Source organism: Ochotona curzoniae, unplaced genomic scaffold (genome assembly GCF_017591425.1).
Source record: "Ochotona curzoniae isolate NIBS_2020 unplaced genomic scaffold, NIBS_Ocur_1.0 contig_3643, whole genome shotgun sequence".
In the NCBI taxonomy this organism is placed as follows: domain Eukaryota; kingdom Metazoa; phylum Chordata; class Mammalia; order Lagomorpha; family Ochotonidae; genus Ochotona; species Ochotona curzoniae.
In genome coordinates, this window is record NW_024465933.1 from 2,088,600 (window position 1) to 2,113,384 (window position 24,785).

Here is a 24,785-nt window from a genome sequence, read left to right on the forward strand (position 1 = left end):
CTGCCCCTGCCTGTGGCTCGGGGACAGACTCACAGAGCTGGTGGCTGTACCTCTGTGTCTCTAGGGGAAGAGTTCTTGAGCCTGAAATGCTCTTGTTCTGGTGGTCAACGTGAAGGGTCTACTGATCCACAGCCAGTGCCGTTGCCCAGCATTGTGGGCTCCCCTTGCCTGGGAGCGAGATCTTACTGAGGAATGGACCTTGGTGTATGGAAACAGACAGAAAAGAATCCTTGGAGCACCCGGGGTCACTCAGGTGGGCACCCTTCTAAACTGCCTTGATTTCTGCACCTACCACAACTTAATGGTGATGCCCACACATTTTTTTTTTTTCTCTAGATGTTCTCACGTGATGCTAGTGGTCAGATAGAAGTGAGAATCTTGATCAATTTCGTTGTACACATGGAAGTTAGATAACAGGGTGCTATTTCTCCTCTTAAATCATAAAAACCAAGTACTTTAATTATTTAGCAGAGAATGTACGAAAAGATTAGTGAATAAAAGTACGGGTCACTTCTATTTTTTTCCTTCCTTTTTTGAGCTTACATTTGATAAAATAGCTAGTTTTATTCATTTGATAAACTTTTATTTCAACTTTTTATTTTTTTCCTCCTAACACTATTTGTGTTATGCCTTTTGGACACAAATTGTCCTGTATAACACTAAAATAGAAATGCGTATTGAAATAGTTTCTTTTCACTAGAGTAATTTCTCTATGTTCTATAAATGCTCATTTCTCAAAAATATAACACATTTCACTTTCTTATTTCCAGGGAGAAGCCCTATACCATCCACCTGTTTTCTTTTCTTATAGCCACCCTGAAATTAGAGCATTGAACTGTGGAGGAGTGCGATCTATCTAGATTGGGGAGGTCCAAGGAAAATCTTCTGAAACATTTTTTTAAGTCCCTCACAGAATAATAAACCAACAATGTTGCTTTACCAGGGTGCAGAGAACAGTGCCTCTCCACAGATGGAAGGAACCTAGAGTTTATGGTCCCCATCCCATCTCCACCAATGTGGGTCCCAAGGAAAGGCTGTGACTCCTAGGGCATGACTGTCAGTGATGCAAAGTACGGTATGGTACTCTTCTTGTTAGAAGAAACCATTGTGTGGCCTTGGCTTTGAACATGTGTGCTTTTATAATCCAGTTGAAAAAGATGAGAAATCATTTTCATGGTCACGGAAGAGATAAAAGGATGTGTTTATAGCTTCCCCCAAAGCAATGTCACCTTGTTTGCTCTGCATTGTGATGCAGTCTGAAGAAATTTTCGCTGTCCTGATTCCTACATGAGAATGAATAATGATTCGCTCACCCCCACCCAAGCCTATCTGTGTCCTAATGTCCCAAACCTGGGGCTATGTTACCTTCCTGGCAAAGGAACTCTGAGACAAAATGAAATTAGGAGTTGTGAGATGGGGAGATTATTCTGGATTATCTGTATTGGCCTGATAAAACCATAGATACATTTCAAAGGATAGTGAGGGAGGGGCATAAAGGAAAGGATGTTATAACGGAAAGAGAGAGAGAGAAAGCTTGTTGAGATTTAAAGGTGGGGGAAGACTGGGGTTGGAGTTCGGGAATCGAGGACTGGGGTTAGCTCCTCCAAGGCATAGGCGGGGATGCTGTTCTGCAGCTTCTGGGAAAACATTCTGCTGACGCCTGGCTTGTAAGACATCTGATCTCTGCAAGGGTTAAGATGATAAATTCATACAGTTTTAAACCTCTGAGTTTATGGTAACTTGTAGCATCAACAGTGGAAGCAAAGACTTCTCAGAAAGCATCAGAGCAGTGGCAGGAGGTAGGGCAGCTTTGAGTAGGCAGCAGCTTAATGGCATGGTCAAGGTCCTTTGGTCTTTATGAATGTTTTCTTTGACATACTCAGTGGAGTTCTTCCTTTTACTTTCAAGTTGGTCTCCTCATGGTGACAACAGCGATGCTGTGGTTCCAAACACCATGCCCCACATGCTCCTAATCAGATAGATAGGAGGAACAATTCATATTTTTTTTCACTGCAGCAGATTTTAAAAAAATCTGAACATGTACCCTTCACTGTGCTGACTTTCAAATCCAGGTAACCAAAGGAGACATTGCAAAGTGTGATGTAGATGTTTTGATGATAATAAGTAAGTAAATGAATTCTGAATCACTTCAGATTTTTGTTCTTTTTTGATAAAGATATGTGTGAACATGCAGGTTAAAAGCAGTGTTTGTTGACAAGATTTTGTTTATATTGATAGAGTTAATTATCTTGCATAGATCATCATAGGATTACAAACAAAATTAACTAAGTTTGAGTATTTATCAGTAAGTTCTTACGGAAAGGTTAATTTTTTGTTCTTTACATTTTATGTTAAAAACTTGACTCATCGGGCCCGGCCCGGTGGTGCAAGTGGTTAAAGGTCCTCGCCTTGCACGCCCCTGGATCCCATATGGGCACCGGTTCTAATCCCGGCGGCCCCGCTTCCTTTCCAGCTCCCTGCCTGTGGCCTGGGAAAGCAGTTGAGGACGGCCCAAAGCTTTGGGAACCTGCACCCGCGTGGGAGACCCGGAAGAGGCTCCTGGCTTTGGATCGGCATAGTATCGGCTGTTGCGCTCACTTGGGGAGTGAATCATTGGACGGAAGATCTTCCTCTCTGTCTCTCCTCTCTGTATATCCGCCTTTCCAATGAAAAAATAATAAAAATAAATCTTTAAAAAAAAAACTTGACTCATACTAACTGCATATATTATAGGGTATAGTGTGGCATTTCATACTAATCATATCAGCATATCTGGCAAATCTGTCACTCAGACATTTATCATTCATTTTTGTTAATACCCACTCGAAGACTACAGACTTCCCTGTAAAATGATCAAAGTGTACTTATTTTTCTGTAAATTTTAATAGTTCCCCAAAGTGATTTTTTTCCCCAAAATAGGTCTTGTTGACCTATTTCCTTGATCAGGAGTTGGCTTGTAACTGTGGTTGGTTACAATCCATTTTGCTATGAGTAGAACTGTGCCATGGCTCACGGACAAGGTAGCTGGCAGAAGTGCACTGGGAGGGTTCAAGGGTTCACAGGTAGGGGGCAGCTTTGCCAGCACCCCCTCTGCAGCTGGCGGAAGGGGAGGGGTCCCATGTGGCAGGAATGAGCTGTTGAGGTAGTTCAGAGTTTATTGGAGCCTGTTGAAGTTGCTGTAGTCTTCAAGCACAGAAAGGAAACTTTTACAACAAAACATTTCTTATGAAAAAGAACTTAGGACCCATGCTGCCCAGTATTATTTTCTGCATAAATCCTCCACAACTGTTGCTAGTGACATGGGGACTGAATCCATCTAGGAAGGGAGTGGGAAGCCAGAGAAATGGTCCTGAACCAGTAGTTCAGAGAGGAGTGTCTGAATTGTATTTGACTACTAAGTGCCTGCACAGAGCCAGAATGTACTTGTAATTTTCCTTGAAAGGGAAATGATACCTTACACATAATGAATGCTACTGCCACAGCAGCTGCTGCTGTTGCATGAGAGCTTCTGGGGAAGGAAGCATTGCAGCAGGTGCTTCACACAATGTCATTCATGAATACTTTACAAGGCGGAGGATGTCAGTACATCTCCACTTTAAAGGGGAGGAACTACAGTATAAAGAGGCATTGCCCAACATCACACTGTGTAGGAGTCAGCGCCCAGCACTCCGTGAAAGCTGGGAACTGCCTGCTTAAAGACAGATGACAAACAGGACTGGTCTTGACAACCTTTCTGTTTATACCAGCCATGTTCACCAGTTTGCACTTTGGCATCATGAGAATGTGGAGAGAGACTTGAAAAAATACTGCTGCCAAGGTGCAGCCTGGCAAGCAGACTCAGAAGCGCTCCTCAGTTTAGTTTATTTTGTAGTCGGACTGGAGAACCACTGTTTCACATGAATGTTCAGGGAATAATAAGAGAAGATTGGGAGAACTGAAGCACTTTCTGGTCTTGGAGCTCCAGTTTTTGGAAAGATGGATTTTCCTTGAATAGCTTCTGGGAGAGGTCTTTAAGTGTTAAATTCCTGGGCTGGGAACAAGCTTCCGAGCAGTCCTCAAAATTTAAAGCATTTGGGTTATCTGGAGTGACAGGGCGAGGGGGAGAATTATGTGGAAGGAACACTGGAGTTTGTTGGTGTAGGGCCGGAAGACTTGGTGCTGGGGAGTTGCTGTCTTAAGACAGGAAGTAGGTGTTGGACATGGTTCTGTAGGATTTCCACACAATCTGTCCAGATCAGAGGACAAGCAAAGCTCACGACAGAGAAGAGGTGACCATTGTGGTGGACAATAGGGCAACAGTCATTGACTCATCTCTTGGACGCTTATTTGATTGTTGCTTGGTGACCGTGTGCCTTAAACAAATCCTGTCTTCTTGGGCATGGTATAGCAATGTGGCCAAAGAATTGTTTGCTTCCAGCTTATCCCATTCACCCTACTACTCTTCAGCATTGAATATTCTTCTCACTGTGAGGTGAAGAAGAGGGTTTCTTGGATAAAATGACATTTCAAAGATCAAAGCTTCCCTGAATGTTTTAAAGAGTGAAATTTTCTTCTGTTTAGGAACATGTAGTTCCTCCTCCATCTTTCTGTCAGAAGTTTTGACGGAAAGCTCTTGATCTGCAGTAACTCCATGAAAATGAAAAACCCTCAAGATCAGAGTGAAAAAGAAAGAAGCAAGGGAAAGGGCTTGGGAAATATTTCTAAGGGGAATTTGGGGCAAATGTTTATGCATGAATAGATCATAACTGGTCATCGTGTTCCTTAATGGAGAGAGTGATTCTATTTTTGAAAAAACTGTAAACAAAGATGAATTAAAAATGTTTTTCACTAATTGGTACTGGGAGGATGATAAAATTATCAAAAATTATTAGAAAGAGATTTTCAATCAATCCTCCAGTTATATATTTCAGATGTAAACATTTTGAAGTGACTGAAAGATGAGCCATTCCAGTGAGAGAAAAAGACAAATGACAATGTGTTTCCTTCCTGGAAATTTGACTTCCACAGAGAATTGTCTTTTAGGAAAACTTGACAAGATTTCATTTAGTCTTACCTTAAGTTCAGTGTATTTCAATTTTTTAAGGTCAGTTCAAATAATGCTGAACTTTTGAATATGAATGTGTGATTGGGATAAACTCAGTATTCCTTCTGTCACCTTTTAGAAGACCATTGTGTGCCCATTACTGTAGTCCTGAGACATTTTGACTGTCTTGCAGCACTAATGCAAGAGGCAGAAACCACTGAAAAATTAAAGCTGCAACAGGTGTCTGACTTATTAGTGCATGAGAAAGGTACTGTGTACAAGCTTTTTCAAGTACAGCGTGAATGAATGAACACGTTCCTGCATTGATGTTTAAAAAATAAACGTTGCTGAAGGCAGCAGAGTAATCTCTTGGGAAAGAAATATGGTCAACATATTGACTTCTGTGACATGCTTTGTCTTTTCCAGGCTGTTCCATCACATCTATTAAGTTTTATGGGGAGTATTTTCCATAATGGCAGATATTACTCTTATTTTGCATTTGATTTTTTTGTGCCAAGAACTATCAAGTTCAATGCTTGATTTTGTTGTATTTCTTACAAGTCCCTAACATTTGTTTTCTAGATGATAAATCAGAATTTGAATCAAGGAATAGAATGAACCTCAAAATGCTTCCTATTGTCCATATATACAGTTGTCTCTTTGCTTAAATCTCCTGTAGATTTATATCTTAGGGAGAAGAGGTAGCTTAAAGCATTGGGAGGAGATCGATGAATTTATAGGGCTTACCATTTGGTTTTCAAAAGATCATTTAGTTCCATTTTATTTAAATAAGCTGGTTTATTAAATTTGCAAGAGGTCATATTTATTAAAGCAAATACCTATGTCAGATGTTAATAATAGAAGTTCTTCGACTATAGATGGATGTACTTGTTAACTCTTAATTTTCATCACCCACAGGATTATTAACCTGTGCTATTCTTGGCAATGCTGGTTATCACCAAGAATTCATCATGAAATGATTCTCTGTTTCTTTCTTCACCTTACAGTTTTTTTAACAGGTAGAGCACGTGACTTAATACTAAGAAAATATCTTGCTTCTTACATCAGCTCATAGATTTTTCACTTAATGTATCAGAAAAAATAACAGGTAGAAAAAATATCAGGTAGAAGTTTCTTAATTCTTTATGTTTAAATGAAGAATAGGCTGTGAGTCTGTTTCAAATATTTTATGTTTCTAGTGTTTCATGCTGCCTATCCTCATAGATGGTGTACTAGACCTTGAAATATACTGAATATGAAGGATGTTGAAGCCATATTCACATGTTCACAGTGCTTCAAATTGCAAATATTAACAGTTCATCTCCCGCCAAGTACCGCACCTTCAGAGGGACACATTATGTACGCCAGAAGTTGTAAGTTCTTATCTTGCTTTGCTACAAACTGATTGAGTTAGAGCGATCCGTATGAACTGTGCATGGACCATGAAATTATGAGTTGGAACCAGAATCTAATAGGAAAAATCCCCTGATTCTGTGGTTTTAGTCTTCTCATGGAGTGATGTTTTTTTATTTAGATATTGTTTTTCCCTCCAATAATTTTGTGCAAGTGGAAAACCTAAAGCATAAAGCAGTATACAGTGATAAAAGTGTAAAAAATAAAATCCACTCATGCTGTCTCAAATTACATTTTGATAATGCAGACAGATACATGACTGCTGGTGAGGCCAGCCTTACGTGAAGATGTGCAACTTCAGCTCTTTGTCCAAGTGGACTTCACTGCACGTAACGCTTCTTACCTTCTTTTCCAAACCTCAATCTTTCCTTTCCCCTTTCCCTCAGCCAAAGTATAATCTTTCCAGGTCCACTTTCTTGTTTAGGAGCTCCACATTTGGGAAATTGACATCCAGTATCCTAGGGACTAGATCCAGTCCCCAGATAGAGTGTGCTTGACTTTGGCCGTGTTTGTAGGTTTGAACACTTTGCCAATATTCATGAATCAGGAGGCTCTAGCTAAACCCTCAGATTTTCACGTCCGTGGAAGACTCTCCTCTTTCGTATCCTTCAGGTGAGTGACATGTTGCCTTTAGGTTGGCAACTCTCAAGTCCTCAAGTCATTGCTGTTACAGGCTGCTCACTAACAGGGCATTTGGACTCCTGACTTGATTCAGACAGGAAATTTTGGGGATAGAAACATGGAGTGTAATCGGCTGGGCAGAGCTAGAGGGATACAGATGTATTACCTTTTATGTAATCCATTGTATTCAAAATTATGCTACAAGGGCTTATTTTCAAATACTGCATCCATCAAGTTCAAAGAACTGGGGCTTTGTTTATGCTTTATTTAATTCTGATGTTTACTTGATTGGATTTAAAGACCAGTATCATATTCTTTCCCCGAGCAATCATGAATATCCGGAGTACAACAAATGTAGTGTATATGAGCAAAACGGACATTTATTATTTACAGTCCTTGTCTGTACTCTTGAGGAGCAATTGTTTTTCTGCTTCTTGTTAAGTTTATGATTATAAAGTATTGTAAAAATATGCCATTGTAAACACTGAAAGAACAAATAAAGGAGGAAGAGAGTGAGAGGATGGACGAGAGGGAGGTATGAAATTCATGAAATTTATTTACCTTATAAAAATGCAAAAATTTAACAAACACCAAAATTGATGGTGCAGTTATTTTATTGATTCAGTTCAGTTCCCTGAGTATAAATGAAATGCCGCTTATGTACTAGTCATTGAGCTTGAGCTGTCATTGAACTTGAGCTGGGAATAATATGTCATTATAACATTGCCAGTTAAGATATTAAAACTTGAATGATGGCCATGTGTTGCTTTTTTGTTTAATTTACTGTTTGAGCAGTGCTTTTTTTTTTCAAATGATGTGAATGTAAAATCCTTCATTTTATAAAACCGCAGAGATTATAATTGAGCATCAACTAAAAATGTTGGCTACCTCCTAAGTCAATAGCATAATTAGCTACTTAGTGCATCTTTATTCCTAGGTGAACATGATTTTATGTCTCACTGTCAGCTTTCCCCTCCAGTTGTAATCCTGTCCTGGTATATATCTGTTACAATGTTGAAAATACTGTTTGTCTCAAATGGGTGTTTCAAAGAAAAGAACCATTGATTCTATTGTGTGGCTTTGACCTCAGGGACTTGGTTGCTGCTTCAGTCTCCTTTCTGGGGATCTGTCTGAGATTATTAAGATTCCTTCCTAGAAATGCGTTGGGACATTCTGACCCTTTCCTTGCTTCGCTGCTTCTGCTTGAACTTGGTGCCAGTGTTAGAGAGCCTCGGACCCTGCTTAGTATTTATAAGCGTGGATCAGAAACGCAGGTGGGCAGCACAGAGGTCACCTTGGGGAGTTGTTTGGAGAGTGATTCCTGGTTCTTCCCCCACTTTTGCTCAGTTTACCCAGCTGCACTACCCAGAGGAACCTCAAACTTACTTTTAAACTTTAGAGATTTTAATTCAAGATCCTTGCTTACATTAGAAGATGTAATCAGAAATGTGATTGCTATAAAGGGAGATACTCTGTTGACTAGAAGTTCAGGAATCAAAGATTTCCAGGCCTTGGGTGTTGCTAATCTAAGCATATTTTGCTGCTGTTGTCCCCAAATCAGGTTTGCTGTCTTTGCCCTTAGCTGGCCTGTAGTGGCTCTGATTCTACAATGTAACAATGGGCTTTGCTGGGCTTGAGCTCATCTGTGACAGAGGCTGTTCAAGAGCTGCGGAGCTATCATCAGTGAAATTCAGTACACAATGAATTGTAAGGGTTGTCACAGTTACTTTTACGCCATTAATCAAAAGCACATTTCTCATCCCCTCCTCCCCCTCCCCTACCCCGCAGCTATTGTAACTTCCTCCAAAAAATGACACAGTGTGAACAGCAGCATTTCCTGATGACATAAAACAGATGGTGGAAGCTCAGCACACAGTCACGTTTAGTAACTCACAAACTGCAGCCTACAGTATGTGCAATCAGCCTTCAATGTGCAGCAACAACAGAAAGTCAACACTTCCATTCCCGGACTGAACAAGTCCATTGAGAAGCAGAGAGAAAGATCTTCCATCCACTGGCTCATTCCCGAAAGGGCTGCAAAGGCTGGAGCTGAGCCAACCCGAAGCCAGGAGCCAGCAGCTGGGATATGAATTGGTGCCAATATGGGATAACTTGACTTTTTTGAGGGGGAAGGGGGAGTCAACTGTTTCTTCTATTTTACCAATTCACAATCTTATTCTGCAATGATACTTAGCTGCTTTGGGCTGCCACTTGGTGAGCATTTCGAAGAGTTTGAAGTTTTGGAGTAGGAAGGTAACAGGAAACTGACCGTCTTTGTCTTTTCCCTACAGAAACCAAAAAGGGGGAAGAAAAATAAGACATTTTAATGAACCCTAGAAATAGGATATTTGCTGTTTCTTTCTCAGTGACAAAATACTGTCTACAGTGTCAAAATTTCATTTAATTGTTTTAAAAGATTTATATATTTTTATTGGAAAGGCAGATACACAGAGAAGGTGATACAGAGAGAAAGTTCTATCTGCTGGTTCACTCCCCAAGTGGCCACAATAGCCAAAGCTAAGTAGATTTGCAGCCAGAAGCTTCTTCCATGTCTCGGAAGTGGGTGCAGGGTCCCACAGCTTTGAACTATTCTCCACTGCTTTTCCAGGCCACCAGCAGGGAAATGGAAGGTTAGTGGAGCAGCCAGGACACAAACTGGTGCGCATATGGGTTCCTGGTGCATTCAAGGCAAGGCTTTAGCCACTAGGCTACCATGCCAGGCCTCAAAATTTCATTTGAAATGTATAGTAATGCTTTCTGTTTATTTGTTCAACAGAGATGTAAGACTCTTTATCCTGAAACTGATTTCTTAAGTAAGTCCAATGAATACTGCATAAAAAATTAAAACCATTAAAACTGAAGATAATTAATTTGATGTGCCTTTTTTTTAAATTGAAACTTATTATTTACGAGAGAAGTGAGAGAGAGCTCCTCTTTTGATTCATTTCCCAGATTCCTGCAATGCAGTGACTTCGGTTAGGTTGGACCAAAGCCGGCAGCTAGAAGCTCTTTGCAGATATAATGACCCGAGCCAGCACCTGCGTCCCTGGAAGCTGACGTCAGGTCTTTCTGGAAGTATCCAACCCAGGCACTCTGCTATGGGAAGCAGGAGTCCTGAGCAGTGTCTTAACAGGGAGACCAAATACCTTTCCCCACCCTGATGTTTAAACTTGAAGAGTATCACTCTGTTTTAGGTTAAGGATCTTTCATAGTGAATCTCTCCCATTGAAATGAAGCAGAAATTTGAGGCAAATAGTGTTTTACAATCCTTTCAGTGTGAAATACTGAACAGCCATTTGAACTAAAAGGGATAAGAGCAATGGCCGGGAGTTAGTAGTAGGACTATCTTTTTATTTAATCATCACTCCATTTTCCCTCTAAAATGACAGAGATTTGGTATAAAACCGAAGAAACTGCTCTTACAGGACCAATTGTAAGGAACCATGTTTAAATGATTGTCTCTTCTCTCTCCTCTGGCTCCTCCTCTTCTTCTTCAGTTTCTACTACTTCTTGTAAATAAAACCCTAATTTCATTGGATTTCATTTGGTATATCCTGGAAAGCACAGGAATACCCTCTCTTGGAAGAAGTCTGGCCAGAGCTTCCACCTGCTCGGCTTTGTTAGTGAGCACTCACTCACATGACTCACTTAGTCTTCACAAGTTGAGGACGCACACATTCTTACAGAAGAAAACACTGTGGTCCAGGGCAGACTAAAGATTGTTTCTACCTCCTTGTTCTTCGTGAATGATGGTGTTGGAATTTAATTATCTGACTCCATAGGTTGCCTTTTTATCCAGGATGATTTGAAAAAGGAGAAAATATATTTGATGTGATGCATATAGTTCCTCCCATCAATAAACAGAATAAAACAGCATGTATCAGTTTTAACAATTTATGTAAGCCCGTTTCCCATATCTTTTTATTATCCTAGCTCTATCTTCTTAACTGTAAGAGTGAAAACTCAAATTTCTATATCAAAATTGAAAAAAATTAAAACCTTATCTTTAATTTCTATTAAGCTCTGGCACCGAGTGACCCTGACAGTAGCATTATTCTGAAACTGTTTTCTTGGTTCAGTGATGGAAAAGTTGATAAGCAAAGGAATGTGACGTCTGATCTAATGCAAAACACAGCACAAGCAAAATGCTTACTAATAAACCCTGGTAAAATTCTTTGAAAGATGTTAAGAAACAAGTTAATTTCCCTATCAGAAAAATAATGTGGTGAGTTATTATAGACTAGTAAGTTCCTGAAAAGAAAATAGAAATACAATGCATGCTTAATTCCTACCTAATGATTCTCTTTTTCTAGTGGATTTCATGTAGATTTTACATAGATTTTTAAACCGGATACTGAATTTATTCTCAAATTCTGTAACTGGCTCAGTCTTTCAAATTAAATTGACTCCTACATCAGGAATGGATTATAGTATCAACAGTTTATTAGTTGGCAGCTTGGGAGTTGGAAAGAATTTGGTTCAGAAAAAGAATAAAGTGTAAATATTGGTTAGGTTCCCAAACTATCCAGGAATACAGTATAAGTTGAAGTGGAAAAACTACTAGTGTTATAACTCTCAGTGCTGCAGGTCTGGGAGAATGCATTGGTGTAAGTGTAAAACATCAACACAGCACAGGCACTGTATAATTTCGTAGACATAAGGAATCCATCAACACCTAAGTAGTACTTATTTTGGTACTGGCTTCATGGAGGATATTCTTTTTTATATGTTTGATTATATATATTGCAATGGTTTTGTAATTTGTAAATTAAAGAAAATATTTAAGGGACACGGATACACAGAGATTGCTCTCATCTGTTGATTCACTCCCCAAATGCTCCCAGTGTCTGGGGCAGGCCAGAGAGAGAGCCAGGAGCTGAGACTATAATCCAGCTGTTCCTTGCAGGTGTCAGAATTCAATTATGTGAGCGAGAGTCAGTGCCTCGTAGGATTTGCCTGAATGGGAAGCTGGAGTCAGGGGCTGAAGTGGAGAATCAAACCAAGGTGCTCCAGTGTGGGCTGAACTCATTTTGCCCAATAGCCCAAACACCCAATTTACAACAGCTGTCCTTTTTTCCTTTGTATCATACATATATAGCACCTTTATAAAACACACAAGTAAGTCTTATAATGTGTATTTTTACTTATATCATTTTTAAAGACAAAAGACATCGTTCTGTCTTTCTTCTCTTTTCCTTATAGAATACACATGGGGCAGACCTAACGGCCAACAGGTTCCAGCAAGATCAACACCACCAACAATCTAGCTATATAGGACACCTGGTGTCTTCCTATTCCTGGGACATACTCCAACTGGAAGTGGAGAAAGGTTGTACAGACAATGCTGCAGCCCCAGCAGTGTCAAGGGAAGTAGAGACTGGTGAGCCAGGAGCTGAGCTACAGAGACCATGGTGGAAATTTGACATAAGAACCCAGACCTGGAACTTGCTGGAGGGAGTGGCGCAAGTGACTGCAAGAAAATAACCATGTATCAATCACAGTAAAGTTGAACTGTAGACCTGTGGGTGACACAGTTTAGAAACCTGCCCTGAGGAGCAGAATCTGCTAACCAGAAGTACAATGGCCTAGAGCGAAAGAAGAGACAAAGGCACAATGAATATTACTGAAACTCCCCTGCAAAGGAGCAAAAATCTTTGCCAACTTCAGAGTTAACTGAGGAATACACCGAGAAAATGGGGAATACAGAATTCAAAACACTTGTTATAAAACTAACAACGAGAAGCATATAAAGCAGGCGTTTAAGTAATTTAAGGAATATGTCACACAGGAAATAGCAACACTGAAACAAAATCAAGCTGAATTATTGGAAATGAAGAGTGTAATAGAACAAATGAAAAAAATCAGTGGAAAGTCTCAATAATAAGATGAAGAAGGCAGAGGAAAGAATCTCAGAATTGGAAGATATCTCGTCACAATGGGGAAACAAAAATTTGGAAGCAGAGCTGGGTCAGGCTAAAAAAGCTATTGAAGAATTAAGAAAAGCATTAAAATGCCAAATGTAAGAGTTATGAGAGTTCCAGAAGGTGCAGAAAGAGATGTTGGGTTTAAAAATGTATTTAATGAAACAATAAAGGAAAATTTCCCTAATCTAGAGAAAGAATTGGGAAACAACATCCAGGAGGGCATGGAACTCCCAACAGGCTTGATCGAAAGTGATCTTCACCAAGACACATGATAATCAAGTTCTCTTCAGTCGAACATAAGGAAAAGATCCTTAGAGGTATTCATGAAGAAAATCAATTGGCACATAAAGGAATGTCAATTAAACTCACAGGAGACCTCTCCCAGGAAATCCTACAGGCCAGAAGAGAACAGAGTGACATATTCCAGATTCTAAAAGCAAAAAATTGTCTACCCAGGATAACATACCCAGCAAAACATTCTTTTGTCTTTGAAAATGAAATAAAATTCTTCCACAGTCAAGAAAAATTAAAAGAATATGCCTCTTCCAAACCTGCCCTACAAGTGATACTTCAAGATGTTTTCTTGGCAGAGAAGAGGAATAGCACCCACCAAAACCAAAGGCAAATGTGAAGAGAATCCCAGTAAAACGACAACAGAAGACTAAACCAATGAACAATGCATTGCTAAAATGACAGGACCAAATTACCACCCCATCATGTTAACCCTGAATGTAAATGGCTTACACTCATCAATCAAATGTCATAGATTAGTAGACTGGATTAAAAACACAAAACTCATCTATTTGTTGCCTACAGGAGATATCTCACCAACAAAAATTAGTGAAAACTATATCTTGTGGATTTTGATTTTTTGTTTTTTAGTTTCATCTTTTCAAAACACTTTCTTGTCACTAAATTATTCAATGACTCATAGATCGTACAGTAGCGTTCTTCAGGAAAGTTCTTGATTTTTTTTTTCATTTCTTCAGCGATACATTAGCCATTCAGCAGAATGTTATTTAACCTCAGGCATTGCTGATTTTGTGTTGTGGCTTTTCATTTAAAGGGATGCATATAGTAACTATGTAATGGAGACTATCATATCCAGATGTGAGGATACAATGCAGTATGCATCTCTACTTCCAGATCAAAGATGGACTCCCAATGAAACTATTTACCATATCTTGACAATAGGATGCTGGACTCTGCCATTGTCCATGCCTGCAATGCTGAATATATGATTGTTTATAAAGAACTATACTATTGTAATAATAAAGAGGAACTCATTGGGGAGGGGAGGTCACTTGGGGATGGAGTAGTTGAAATTCCAGGGCCTATGGAACTGTATCATAAAAATGATGATGATGATGATAAATCTAATGGAACAAAATACAAAAACCACTTGGGGGCCGGTGTGGTGGCTTATCAGGGTTACCCTTTGTCTGCAGCGCTGGCATCTCATATGGGCAGCAGTTTGTGTCCCAACTGCTTTACCTCTGATCTAGTTCCTTACTAATGGCCTGGGAAAGCAGCAGAGGATGGCTCAAGTACCTGGACTCTTGCAAGCTCCAGAGAGACTCAGAAGACGCGCTTCTGGCTCCTTGCTTACACTGGCCCAGTTTGGCAGTAGAGGCCATTTGGGTGTGAACCAGTGGGTCTCTCCTCTCAGTCATTCTGATTTTCAGGTAAAATAAAATAAATTAATTAAGAAAAGAGAACACGTGATCACTGGATGCCAGTGGCTGATTTGACACTTCCCATTTCTATATCCCACAGCTGACCTTCTCTTTAGTCCTACCTTTGATGCTCATCCAGAAACAACATTAACTTTTATCATGCTCTGTCAAAAAATAATCTCTTGTATATAATTTTATAGCCTTAGATTTGATTTCCTTGTTTTTGATACTATTCTTATCATCTTTCACAACTGAACTCCTATTTGGATTTCTCTCTCTTTTTTAATGAAAAGAACGTGTTTTGTGCTCAGTTCAGCTGGATTGAGATCAGAGTGGTCGGTGGAGGGGGCAGGTTATCCTGGACTCCTAGCCATCTGCTGTACTCCTAGGAGCGTGGCTCAGATGCTCACACTGTTCCCGGCGCCTCACCTCGACCACAGCCCTGCTCCTGCGCTCTGCTGTCCCTTATGCCAGATGAGCTGTTTCCTCAAGCATCATTGGGCCTCTTCTCTTATAATTACACACTTTTTTTGGGGGGTGGCTGTGATGTCAAATATTTGAATATTTGACATTTAATCTGTCCTGCCTCAATGCTCAATTTTCTTTAGTGCATGACATTTGATATAATACACATTTTACACATTTTCATGTTTACCTATTATGTTATACAGAAGTTAAATTCCCGCATGGTAAAGGGTTTGTGACACTTCTGTTTCCTGCTGTATCCACTGTATCCTTCTGTATCCTTCTGTATCCTTCTGTATCCTGCTGTATCTACACTCCTGACTGACCATGGCACTGCACAGCCTCAGGACTGCTGCGATGCATGTGTGAATGTACGTAGTTAAAGTCTGAGGGGGTTTCAACATTTCATGGAAAATGAAATGAAACGTTAAGTTTAGTTTTTTGCAAAACTTTTTGAAATGCATGCACAGTTTGTTCATGCTGCCCGTTCCCCATGATGCTTTTGAAGGTGTCTCATATGTCTGGATTCTAATATATTTTTGCACCCAAGTCAACTTTTAGTTAAATTTTCCAAGAATTTTAAAAATCAACTGCCTGTTAAAAAGCAAACATCATCTAAAAGGAAACAGACAAACAAAACCAATATGACAACTGGCCTTAAGCGAGGGCAGGGAAAAAGGGTAAGATCTTTACCTATTAATTTGCTGTTTCTGTTGTGTTTGAAATAAATGGGCACTGTTTGTCACATGTGTCTCTGACTATTTGGAAGCTGTCAGGTGCCCTCTTAGAGCTACTAATTACAGGACAGAATCCTTACTCCTTGGCATTCACGGACAGACTTTTCTGATCGAGTCTCTCACCTCCCACTCTTTTCCGCTTCAGCACTTTTATCTCCTGGTTGCCTCCATCTTTACCTCCTCGTATTCCTCCTGGTAGGTTGATCTTTCCATACTCTTTGCCTGTTTAATCGTTTGTACTCCACAAATCAGACTACTCTCTCTTTCCCTTTAACAGAACTTCGTGGAACAAAGATATTTTTTTTTTCAGCCCGATTTCTGAAATTCAGATATAACTAGCTGAGCCTCTGTGATCTCCTTCCTGTGACAAGTGTGTGTGCTTTCCAGCATTGCTGCTGAAGATCCCTGCGGGTCTGCTACTTGCTTTTTACTCTTGGCTGATTTCCTGCCGTCACTGACTTCAATGAGTCACTTCTCTCATCAACCATGTCCTGGGCCTGGCATTGTGGTGCAGTGGATTAAGTTAGGCACAAACCGTGATGCCAGTTCAAGTCCCCGGTGCTCCACTTCTGATCCAGCTCCTTGCTAATGTGCCTGGGAGGCAGTGGGAAATGGCCTGAGTGCTTGGGTTCTCACAGAAGGGATCAGCACAAAGTCCTAGGCTCCTGGTCATTGGGGAAGTAAACCAGCAGATGAAAGATAAATCTTTTTGTCTTGTCCTCTTGCTGCCTTTCACAAATATTTTTAGGGAAGATTTATTTTATTTAAAAGTCAGAGATACTCAAAGAGACAGATATCTTCTATCTGCTGGTTCATTCCCTAGATGGTGGCGATGGCCAGAGCTGGGCTGATCCAAAGCTAGGATCCAGGAGCTTCTTCTGGGTCTTCCTATGTGAGAGCAAGCAACAAAAGTCTTGGGTCACCCCCTGCTGCTTTCTCAGGCCATTATTAAGGAACAGTAGCAGAGGCTGAGCAGACAGGACTATAGTTTTGACTCATATGGGCTGCTGGTGCCACAGGCAGATTAGCCTAGTAGGCCACTATACTGGTTCTATAAATGAATAATCTTTTAAAAAAAATCCTGTTCTTCCATTTTTTCCCCCTGAAATAAACTATGAGGAAATTGAAACCTCCTTTGCTCATCTTCCTCCTTCTATGCACATGAATGGAGATGGGGGTTCAGAGCTCCATGGGAGTTGGAAGGCACAATGCAGCAGGTGGCCAGAGCAGCAGCAGATGAGTCACCCTTGTCTAAGAGTGGTGAGTGACCACTAGGAGCCTGACTGTCAGTCTCTCTATCAAGTCTCTCCCCTTCTCAGGCTGCTCCTGATTGCATGAGTATCAGTTTCCATGTTTTGGGGTGTTAGTTTTGTTTTCATTGATGTCTTTCCTGAGCCCCTTGAGGTACCTGTCTCCACAGAACATGTGCTTTCTGAGGGGTTCTGTGCTCAGCTCTTTGCAGTCCTCTGCCTATTTCCTATTTTATTATGCTGCTTGGTTTACCTGTGTGTCTGTGTCACTTACCTCACAGCTTCAAACGGAGTGACCTATTTTGTTGAATCTTGTTTTGCCAATGCCTGATTTGGAATATAATCATTAATGAGTGATGGAAAAATGAAGACTAAATACTCCATTTAACAGAGGCATTAAGGAGAGGGAGACATTAAGGAGAGGACAAGTTTGCTGTGTGTGTCCTCTAAAGGCCTTGGCTGAGGTGGAAGTTTGGTTTACTCAGCATACTCTTGGAGTGTGTCTCCAGCACTTGAAAAGACCTTGCTCATCCAGGGCAGGTCTCCGTACCCATCTCAGCATGCCTGTGAACCCATATGAGGCATAATGTTCATTACCTGCAGCCAAAGGCATGCTCAGGAGAGGCGTGTTGGCTGAAACTATTGCTCAGACAAGAATCTTCTGCAAACACATTTTCCTCACTGTCTTGCTTCTCGATTGAAGAACATCCCAAGGGTTTAACTGTTGCTGGAGCTTGTAGGACTTTGGTGTCCGGATGCCTTTTCCCAGCTTTCCAGGGATCATTGGCACCAAAGGAATGAACTGATGAAGAAATAAAATACCTTCGAACAATCATTACATTGCCTGTACAAGAAAAACAAAATCCAAATTTAACAATTTCTACCTTTAATAACATTTTCAAATGGAGAATTATCTGGAAAATATTTTATTGAGATGCTTTAAACAAAACTATTATTTTTGATGCATGAAAGACATCCATTTGTTGAATCACTTTACAAATATTGGTCAAGTGCCAATCTTGTGCTAGGTTCTTTGTCAAGAAGTGGGGTGTGGTAGTGAACAACAAAGTCTTGCCTGCTCAGAGTTTGCCTTTTGAGGTGTAGTATACATATTGAACACAGATTGTATTTTATATGATAGAATCCGGAAAAACCAGGCTGATAATGAAAATGAAATAGAGGCCGGTGAGGGTAAGGATTTAGAGGTTATTTAAATTGTGTGGCCAAGGAAGAGATTTTGAGAACACAGCATTCAGACAGAGACATTAAGGAATGCCAAGGTGAGATGAACCGTACCAGATGTGGTTTCAGTGCCCAAACAGCACACATGAGAACTGAGGGGGAGGAGGCAGAGCCAGCAGGGGAATGTGGGCTCCCCTGCTGGACCACCACTCCCATTGAAGAGCGAGAGTTGGGATGCCGGTAGACCAGACCAGGCAGGGCTATAACACCTGTGGGCCTCATGTGAGCTAGCCTGGGGAAGGGCCAGGTCAGGCTGACTGTTCCGACTGGTGCAAGCAAAAACTAGAGTGGGTGAGGGTCGGTTGGACTTGGTTGCACAATTATTTCTAACTTAGGTTGGCTACTCACCTCTACAGAAAGCAGAGAGAACGTTGATGTGGCCATTGCAAAATGGCAGCCCTCCTTGGCTTTGTTCACTTTGGAAAAGTAAAAGACTGAATTTTAAGCAAGAATTCTGATGGGAGTTCCAACATTTATGACACGCTTAGCTAAAAGTAACAATCATATATCAAACATTTTCATCCATGAAATGTGATTTCTATAAATACCTTAAACACAGAGTTATAACTATTGGTAGGCATAAACAGATTCTTTATATTGTATTGCAAAAAACATGGCAGAGAGAATCATGCTGATGATGGCAACACTTAGGTTTATTTGAGCTCAACAGGGACTGGTAGCAACTAAACTCTTTACAGCATTTTCTTGACATAACCAGTGATTTTATGACAAGTACTACTGAGGCAGTTTGGGTTTCATTTGTATGGTCTTGGTCTCAGTCAATTTTTTGAATGAGATCTCAGAGATCTGCCACTATTCCCATTTTACAAATGAGGAGAGTAACCAGAATATCATATTGCAGTCACAGGATCATAGAACTGTATAGCTGAGGGAAGATAACGAGTCCAATTCATCAATTTTACAGGAGGATTTTAAGATTGAAAATATCATATGGCCTGTCTAGCATTGAATAGCAATTATAAAGCTGGGACTGCAACCCATGTATCTTCATTCAGAGGCCGGTGCTTTTCTGTTCATGTTGTTTATTGTTTTTTTAAGGATTTATTTATTTTTATATGAAATGCAGATGCCCACAACTGGCAGAACTGAGCTGATTTGAAGAGAGGAACCAGGAGCCAGGAGTTCTTCAAGGCTTCCCACATGGGTGCAGAGGCCAAACGTCTTGAGCCACTGACCCACTGCTTTCTCAGTCCATAAGCAAGGAGTTGGATTGGAGCAGCCAGGATACGAACCCTTGCCTATATGGGATGCTGGTGCCACACGTAGAGGATTGGCTCATTACACGACCATGCCAATTCCTGTTGTTTATTCTTTTATTATCACATCACACATTAAGAAACAGATAAATACTGCTTAAAGTAACTCAACCGGTCTTCTAAGGAAAAATTTAGATCTCATCACATTTCTTTCTGGTGGTGTTGGTGCAATTGGCAAGCATTGCCGATATTTCACCAATTGTTTTCCACCAATCCTTTTTGAGCTTACTTTCTACACCCTGAGAGGAAATAACCAGCCATATACTGAGGAAGTGAGATGCTCGTGATGTGTTCAGGTGTTGTTAAGCATCCAACTTCCTCTAAGATTGACACTCAGAAGAGTTTAAGTGTGATACTCTTGGTTCTTTGAACAATGCAATACCTGATTTAGAATAAGACGCAGATAGACTAGTAACCAAATTCATTTCTTGTTAGAATAATAATCCTAGCAAATAGATCATAAGGAGTGCCATTTATCTTTGGAGTAAGGCAATGGTTTTCAAAGGCAGACTGAGCTGGGAGGGAAGGACAGTGCAATCTTTTTCCATGTGTTTGTTTTAAGAAAAAGGTTTGTTAATTTACCTGAAAGGCGGCATTACAGACATAGGCAGAGAAGGAGGAGAGAAAGAAAGAAAATGAGAGCAAACAGGAGCTCTCCTCTCACCCGGATCTCTCCCTACATGGCTATAAAAGCTAGGATTGGGCCAGGCCAAAGCCAGAAGCCTGGAACTGCATCTGGGTCTCCCACATGTGTGCCCACCTGGGTATTATCCAGAGGCGGATCAAGAGTGAAGCAGCAGGGACTTGAACTGGCACTAGCATGGGATGCCATTGTCTCATGTGGTGGTTTAACTTGCTGTGCCACACCACCACCAGCCATGGTGCAATCTTGTCTTCAGACAGCTTTTGGCACTGTCTAGAGACATTTCTGAAGTTTGTAACTGGACAGGAATGAGTAAATACTACAGCATTTCCTGGAAAAGGCTAGGGAAGCTGCCAAATACTTACAAGGCCTAGGATTGGCATCCACAATGACAGAGTCTTCGCTTGAACGTGTCAGTAGTGCACCAGTCAGCTGGGAAGTCCTACTGTAAAGACCACGTTAAAACATGCGTAGCTTTTCTTGTTTCCCATCAGAAGTGCTGTCTTACAGTATCCCTTTTCACAATTTTATTTTCAGAATAGTTGACAGGATTTCTCAGACCCTGAATTGTACTTGACACAATGGAAAAGATCCCGACTGCAATCTGTTTTCGTCCTTAAAATGTTCTCACTCGAGAGAGGGACTTGTCTAACAGAGATGAGAGGCGGCGTGCCATGACATGTTCCATTGTCAAGTTAACCTTCTAAATGGCATTGCCTAAAGTCTTTGACAGGTGATCTTGCAACATTTCACTACTTGATTATGTCTGCCAGTTATATTCGAATACATTGCATGTAGGCAATCACTGACAAGTTAAATGTAGGATGTATTTCCTGTTTTGCCAATTTCTGATCTCATGTATAAACCTTGGTGTTAGAGCCTTTTCTGTAAAGGTAAGCCATTTGACTTTTAGATTATGTAAATCACTGGCCAAATGTCTTGAAGTCTTCATTCTATATGATAGACTGAACGAGGTGCAACATACATGGCTACAGGATGAAAATGTGGATAAGAAATCTGCCATTGCTATGTTTGCCAGGTGCTAAAAGGAGCTTTCGTCCATATTACTGTAGTTAACTCTCATGATAGATGTAAGAGTTAGAGTGAAGAAAAGGATTTTAGAACTAGCCCAGAGTCAAGTGACAGAGCAACCGGTCACTGGCAACCATGCTTGTCTGACTTCACTAACCATACACTTACCTATTTGGTAATAGTGTGGCAATTTACAAAGTGAGCATATAATGTGTCTTGCACACACTCAGTATTTAGTTGAAGGGAAGAGGAAAAACACATTCTGATAGATTTCCACAACTTTGTCATTCTCACTTTACTTACCAAATCCAGAAGCAAGGTTAATGTTGCTAAAGTAGGCTTCTTGAATATGTTAGGGCCCATTGCATAGCCTAGTGGCTAAATCCTTGTTTTGCATGCACTGGCATCCCATATGCACACCAGTTCATGTCCTGGCTGCTCCACTTCCATCTGAGAAAGAGCTCACTGCTTGTGGCCTGGAAAAGCAGTTGAGGATGGCCCAAAGTCTTGAGACCCTGCACCCCTGTGGGAGACCCCGAAGAAGCTCCTGGCTCCTGGCTTCAATCAGCTCAGCTCCAGCTGGCCATTGCAGCCACTTGCGGAGTGAACCAGCAGATGGAAAACCTTTGTCTCTCCTCTCTATAAATCTGACTTTGCAATAAAAATAAAGAAATGCTTTTAAAAAGGCAACGCCGAAGAAATTTTTAACCTAGGGATTGAAATCTCATACCACTAGGGAATTGATGAATCCCTGAAATGCTAATATAAGGCAGTTATGTGATAGTCACATTGACCCTACTATTGAGAAGAGAGTAAAGAGAAGCACCTTGCGCAGAAGAGGTATGGATGGTTAGTACCTTGGTGCCCTGGCGTGGCTTGCGCTCCATCAGTGGAAACAGCATGGTGAGTGGTGGCTAGACATTGTTCAGCCTCATCCTCTTCCCATTCATCTCCAGATTCTTCTCCTGAGCTCCGAGCTCTCTGACCACTCAAAGTCAGTTTCATCTGAAGGACTCGATTCTCTTTCTTCAGGTGGTTAATCTCTGCCTGCATTGCCTTGATAACTTTTGTGTACTGGATATTAGCTTCCATCGCCTCTTCTGGTCATCAACCTGGCTTGTTCCTTCTGGGAAGACAGGCCGAATACACTTAGTGAGACAGGTTGGTTGATCCCATGAACCCTCCTGGCAATGGATGTGTCTTTCTATTGCTGCATCTTTCAGCACCTTGGGCTGAAGCCAGTCGGAGAAGTAAAGGATCTCCATGATTTATTCATTCTGGGTGCTGTTTTTCAGAAAAGAGATTTTCTTTCTATCTTTCATTTCACATCAATCCTCGGTTCAGCAACATTGCATTGTGTCTGATGAGATGAGAACATTCCAAACATTTCCAGTGAGGAATAGAGTTTCCTGCTTTCAGCATGAACTCAACATCACAGGAGTCACCCAATCTGTTCTTGGTTACCACTCTGGGATCAAATGGTTCACGGGATCAGCAACTGTCACAAGTATATTGAAACTGACATGTAAGAATTGAGGCTTGTTTTCTCTGTGAAATATGCCATCGTTCATACTTTTTTTTTTGTAATTTGTTAATATTGGCACCTGCTGATAAAGGAGGGGTAAAGTTAATTCCAAGAGGTCATGTAGACCTTCAAGGATCTTATTTAAATATGTTGATAAATTAGGGATCTTATTTAAATCTTTTGACAATTTATGCCTTAATCACTTAAGACGGAGCGTGTTCCAATAGGTTTCTATTTCTTAAATTTTTTATCTCTGATAAACACAATATAAATATTTATGGGGCACCATGTGATATTCTAATATATGCATGCATTGTATAATGGTTGAAATGGGGTAAACATCTAGCTTCTAAAACGTAACACACTCAAAGCTCTTTCCTCTAGCTTTTAATGAATATGCAATATAGTTACTGCCGTGTAAGCATCTTGTTCTTATCTAGCTTTTAGATATTGTACAGATAAAGGTTGCCCAGGGATATTTTGGGAATGCAAGAAGATATAGGCTGGACATTAATCTTGAATGAGAAAGACTTGTAACAATTATAGGCTCATTAGTCATTTCATGAAGAGTTATCTTGTTGGAAGTGAAAATGTGAAACTTGAATAGCAGATGATCTAATGGCAGCATCTGGAAATTCAATTAGTGTTGGAACATATAATAATAACAAAAATTATTATTAGAAAGCATTTTAAGATATTGGTAGATTTTCCTATGCATCATTTTTTTCTATTTTCAATGTATGTCAATGCTTTTGCCATCCTAACAAACAATTTTGATTGATCCAAGATTGAATATAAAAGGAAATGGAGACAATATTTTCTCTTCTTTATTCATATTAATTCATCCTGTGTTCAAATTTCAGGATATTCTTACTGAAAAAGTTTTCCATAAAAATAGTGAAGCTATTTTATTTTTACTTAACCAGATTTGAGTGAAGCACGTGCAGGACTTTCCAGATGTTGTGGGAATGCAGTGTGGGATGTGGAGCAGGTTGGGCTCCGCAGGCCACCGCATCTGCTTGGTAGGTGTTCACATCTGTTCTAAGGTGTCTGTGGCTTTCATCATTGACTGCATTTGGGTTCTTCTCTTACCAGAGAGTCCTTTTTCTGTTAAGGTATGCTATCTGTTTTTAAACTAAGATTATTTACATTGACCAAAATTGGTCTCTGGATAGTTGGTTCTTGGTTCCTCCTTTCCTTGGAAATGAAATGCAGCATATCTAATTGCTATGTTAAAGGACATTTTCCATTGTGTTTCAAGACGTCTGCTCACCTCGCTAAAGATCCCTGATTTTTTTCCAGTTGTTCATCATCTAATGGGTTTCAAGATCCTTGAGACTGTTTGGGTACTCCTTTTTTAAAATTGTTCTCTGCATCTAAACATGTTCTGGAGCAATCATATTAGTATAGGATAAACTGTCTCAGCTTCTATACAGAAGTTTTCATGAAATATTTCCAATAATTAGTAAAATGCATGCTTAAAATTATATTCGGCAACAATGAATGCATAATACACAGATACTAGAAATGACAAGTTTATTGTGATTTTTTTCAATTTTTAAGAAAGATTTATTTTTATTGCAAAGTCAGATATACAGAGAGAAGGAGAGACAGAGAGGAAGATCTTCCTTCCATTGACTTACTGCTGAAGTGACCACAATAGCCAGAGCTGCACCAATCTGAAGCCAGGAGCCTAGAGCTTTTTCTGAGTCTCTCACATGGGTGCTGGCAATGTTTCTCAGGGTCCCAAGGCTTTGGGCTGTCCTCGCCTGTTTTTCCAGGCCAGGGAGCTGGATGCGAAGTGGGACCGTTGGAAGTAGAACTGGTGCTCATATGGGATCCTGACACATTTAAGATGAAGACTTTTGCCGCTAGGTTATTGCACCAGGTCCTGATGTTTTACAATTTTAAAGTTTTATTTTAGTATGGTTTAGATTTAAATTTGTTACATATACAC

General features: G+C 40.3%; 1 protein-coding gene across 1 annotated transcript; it reads right to left on the reverse strand.

Annotated features, from left to right (window-relative positions):
- Positions 1-1,544: 1,544 nt before the first annotated feature.
- Positions 1,545-22,395, reverse strand: LOC121158155 (putative coiled-coil domain-containing protein 195). Its single transcript, XM_040982773.1, has 3 exons — positions 22,161-22,395; positions 17,707-17,953; positions 1,545-1,683 (listed from the first exon to the last, which is right to left on the reverse strand). The coding sequence occupies exons 1-3, from the start codon at positions 22,393-22,395 to the stop codon at positions 1,545-1,547; spliced, it is 621 nt and encodes a 206-aa protein (XP_040838707.1).
- Between the last annotated feature and the right edge of the window lie 2,390 nt (positions 22,396-24,785).

Bases quoted from the DNA above. Each gene is read 5' to 3' on its own strand.
- LOC121158155 (XM_040982773.1), bottom strand. From the start codon at position 22,395: ATGGAAGCTAATATCCAGTACACAAAAGTTATCAAGGCAATGCAGGCA. The intron at 17,954-22,160 runs GTACTAACCATC...TTTCTTGTACAG, and splicing joins AGCCACGCCAGGGCACCAAG to GCAATGTAATGATTGTTCGA. The intron at 1,684-17,706 runs GTAATGAACATT...TAACCCTTGCAG, and splicing joins GAGCATGCCTTTGGCTGCAG to AGATCAGATGTCTTACAAGC.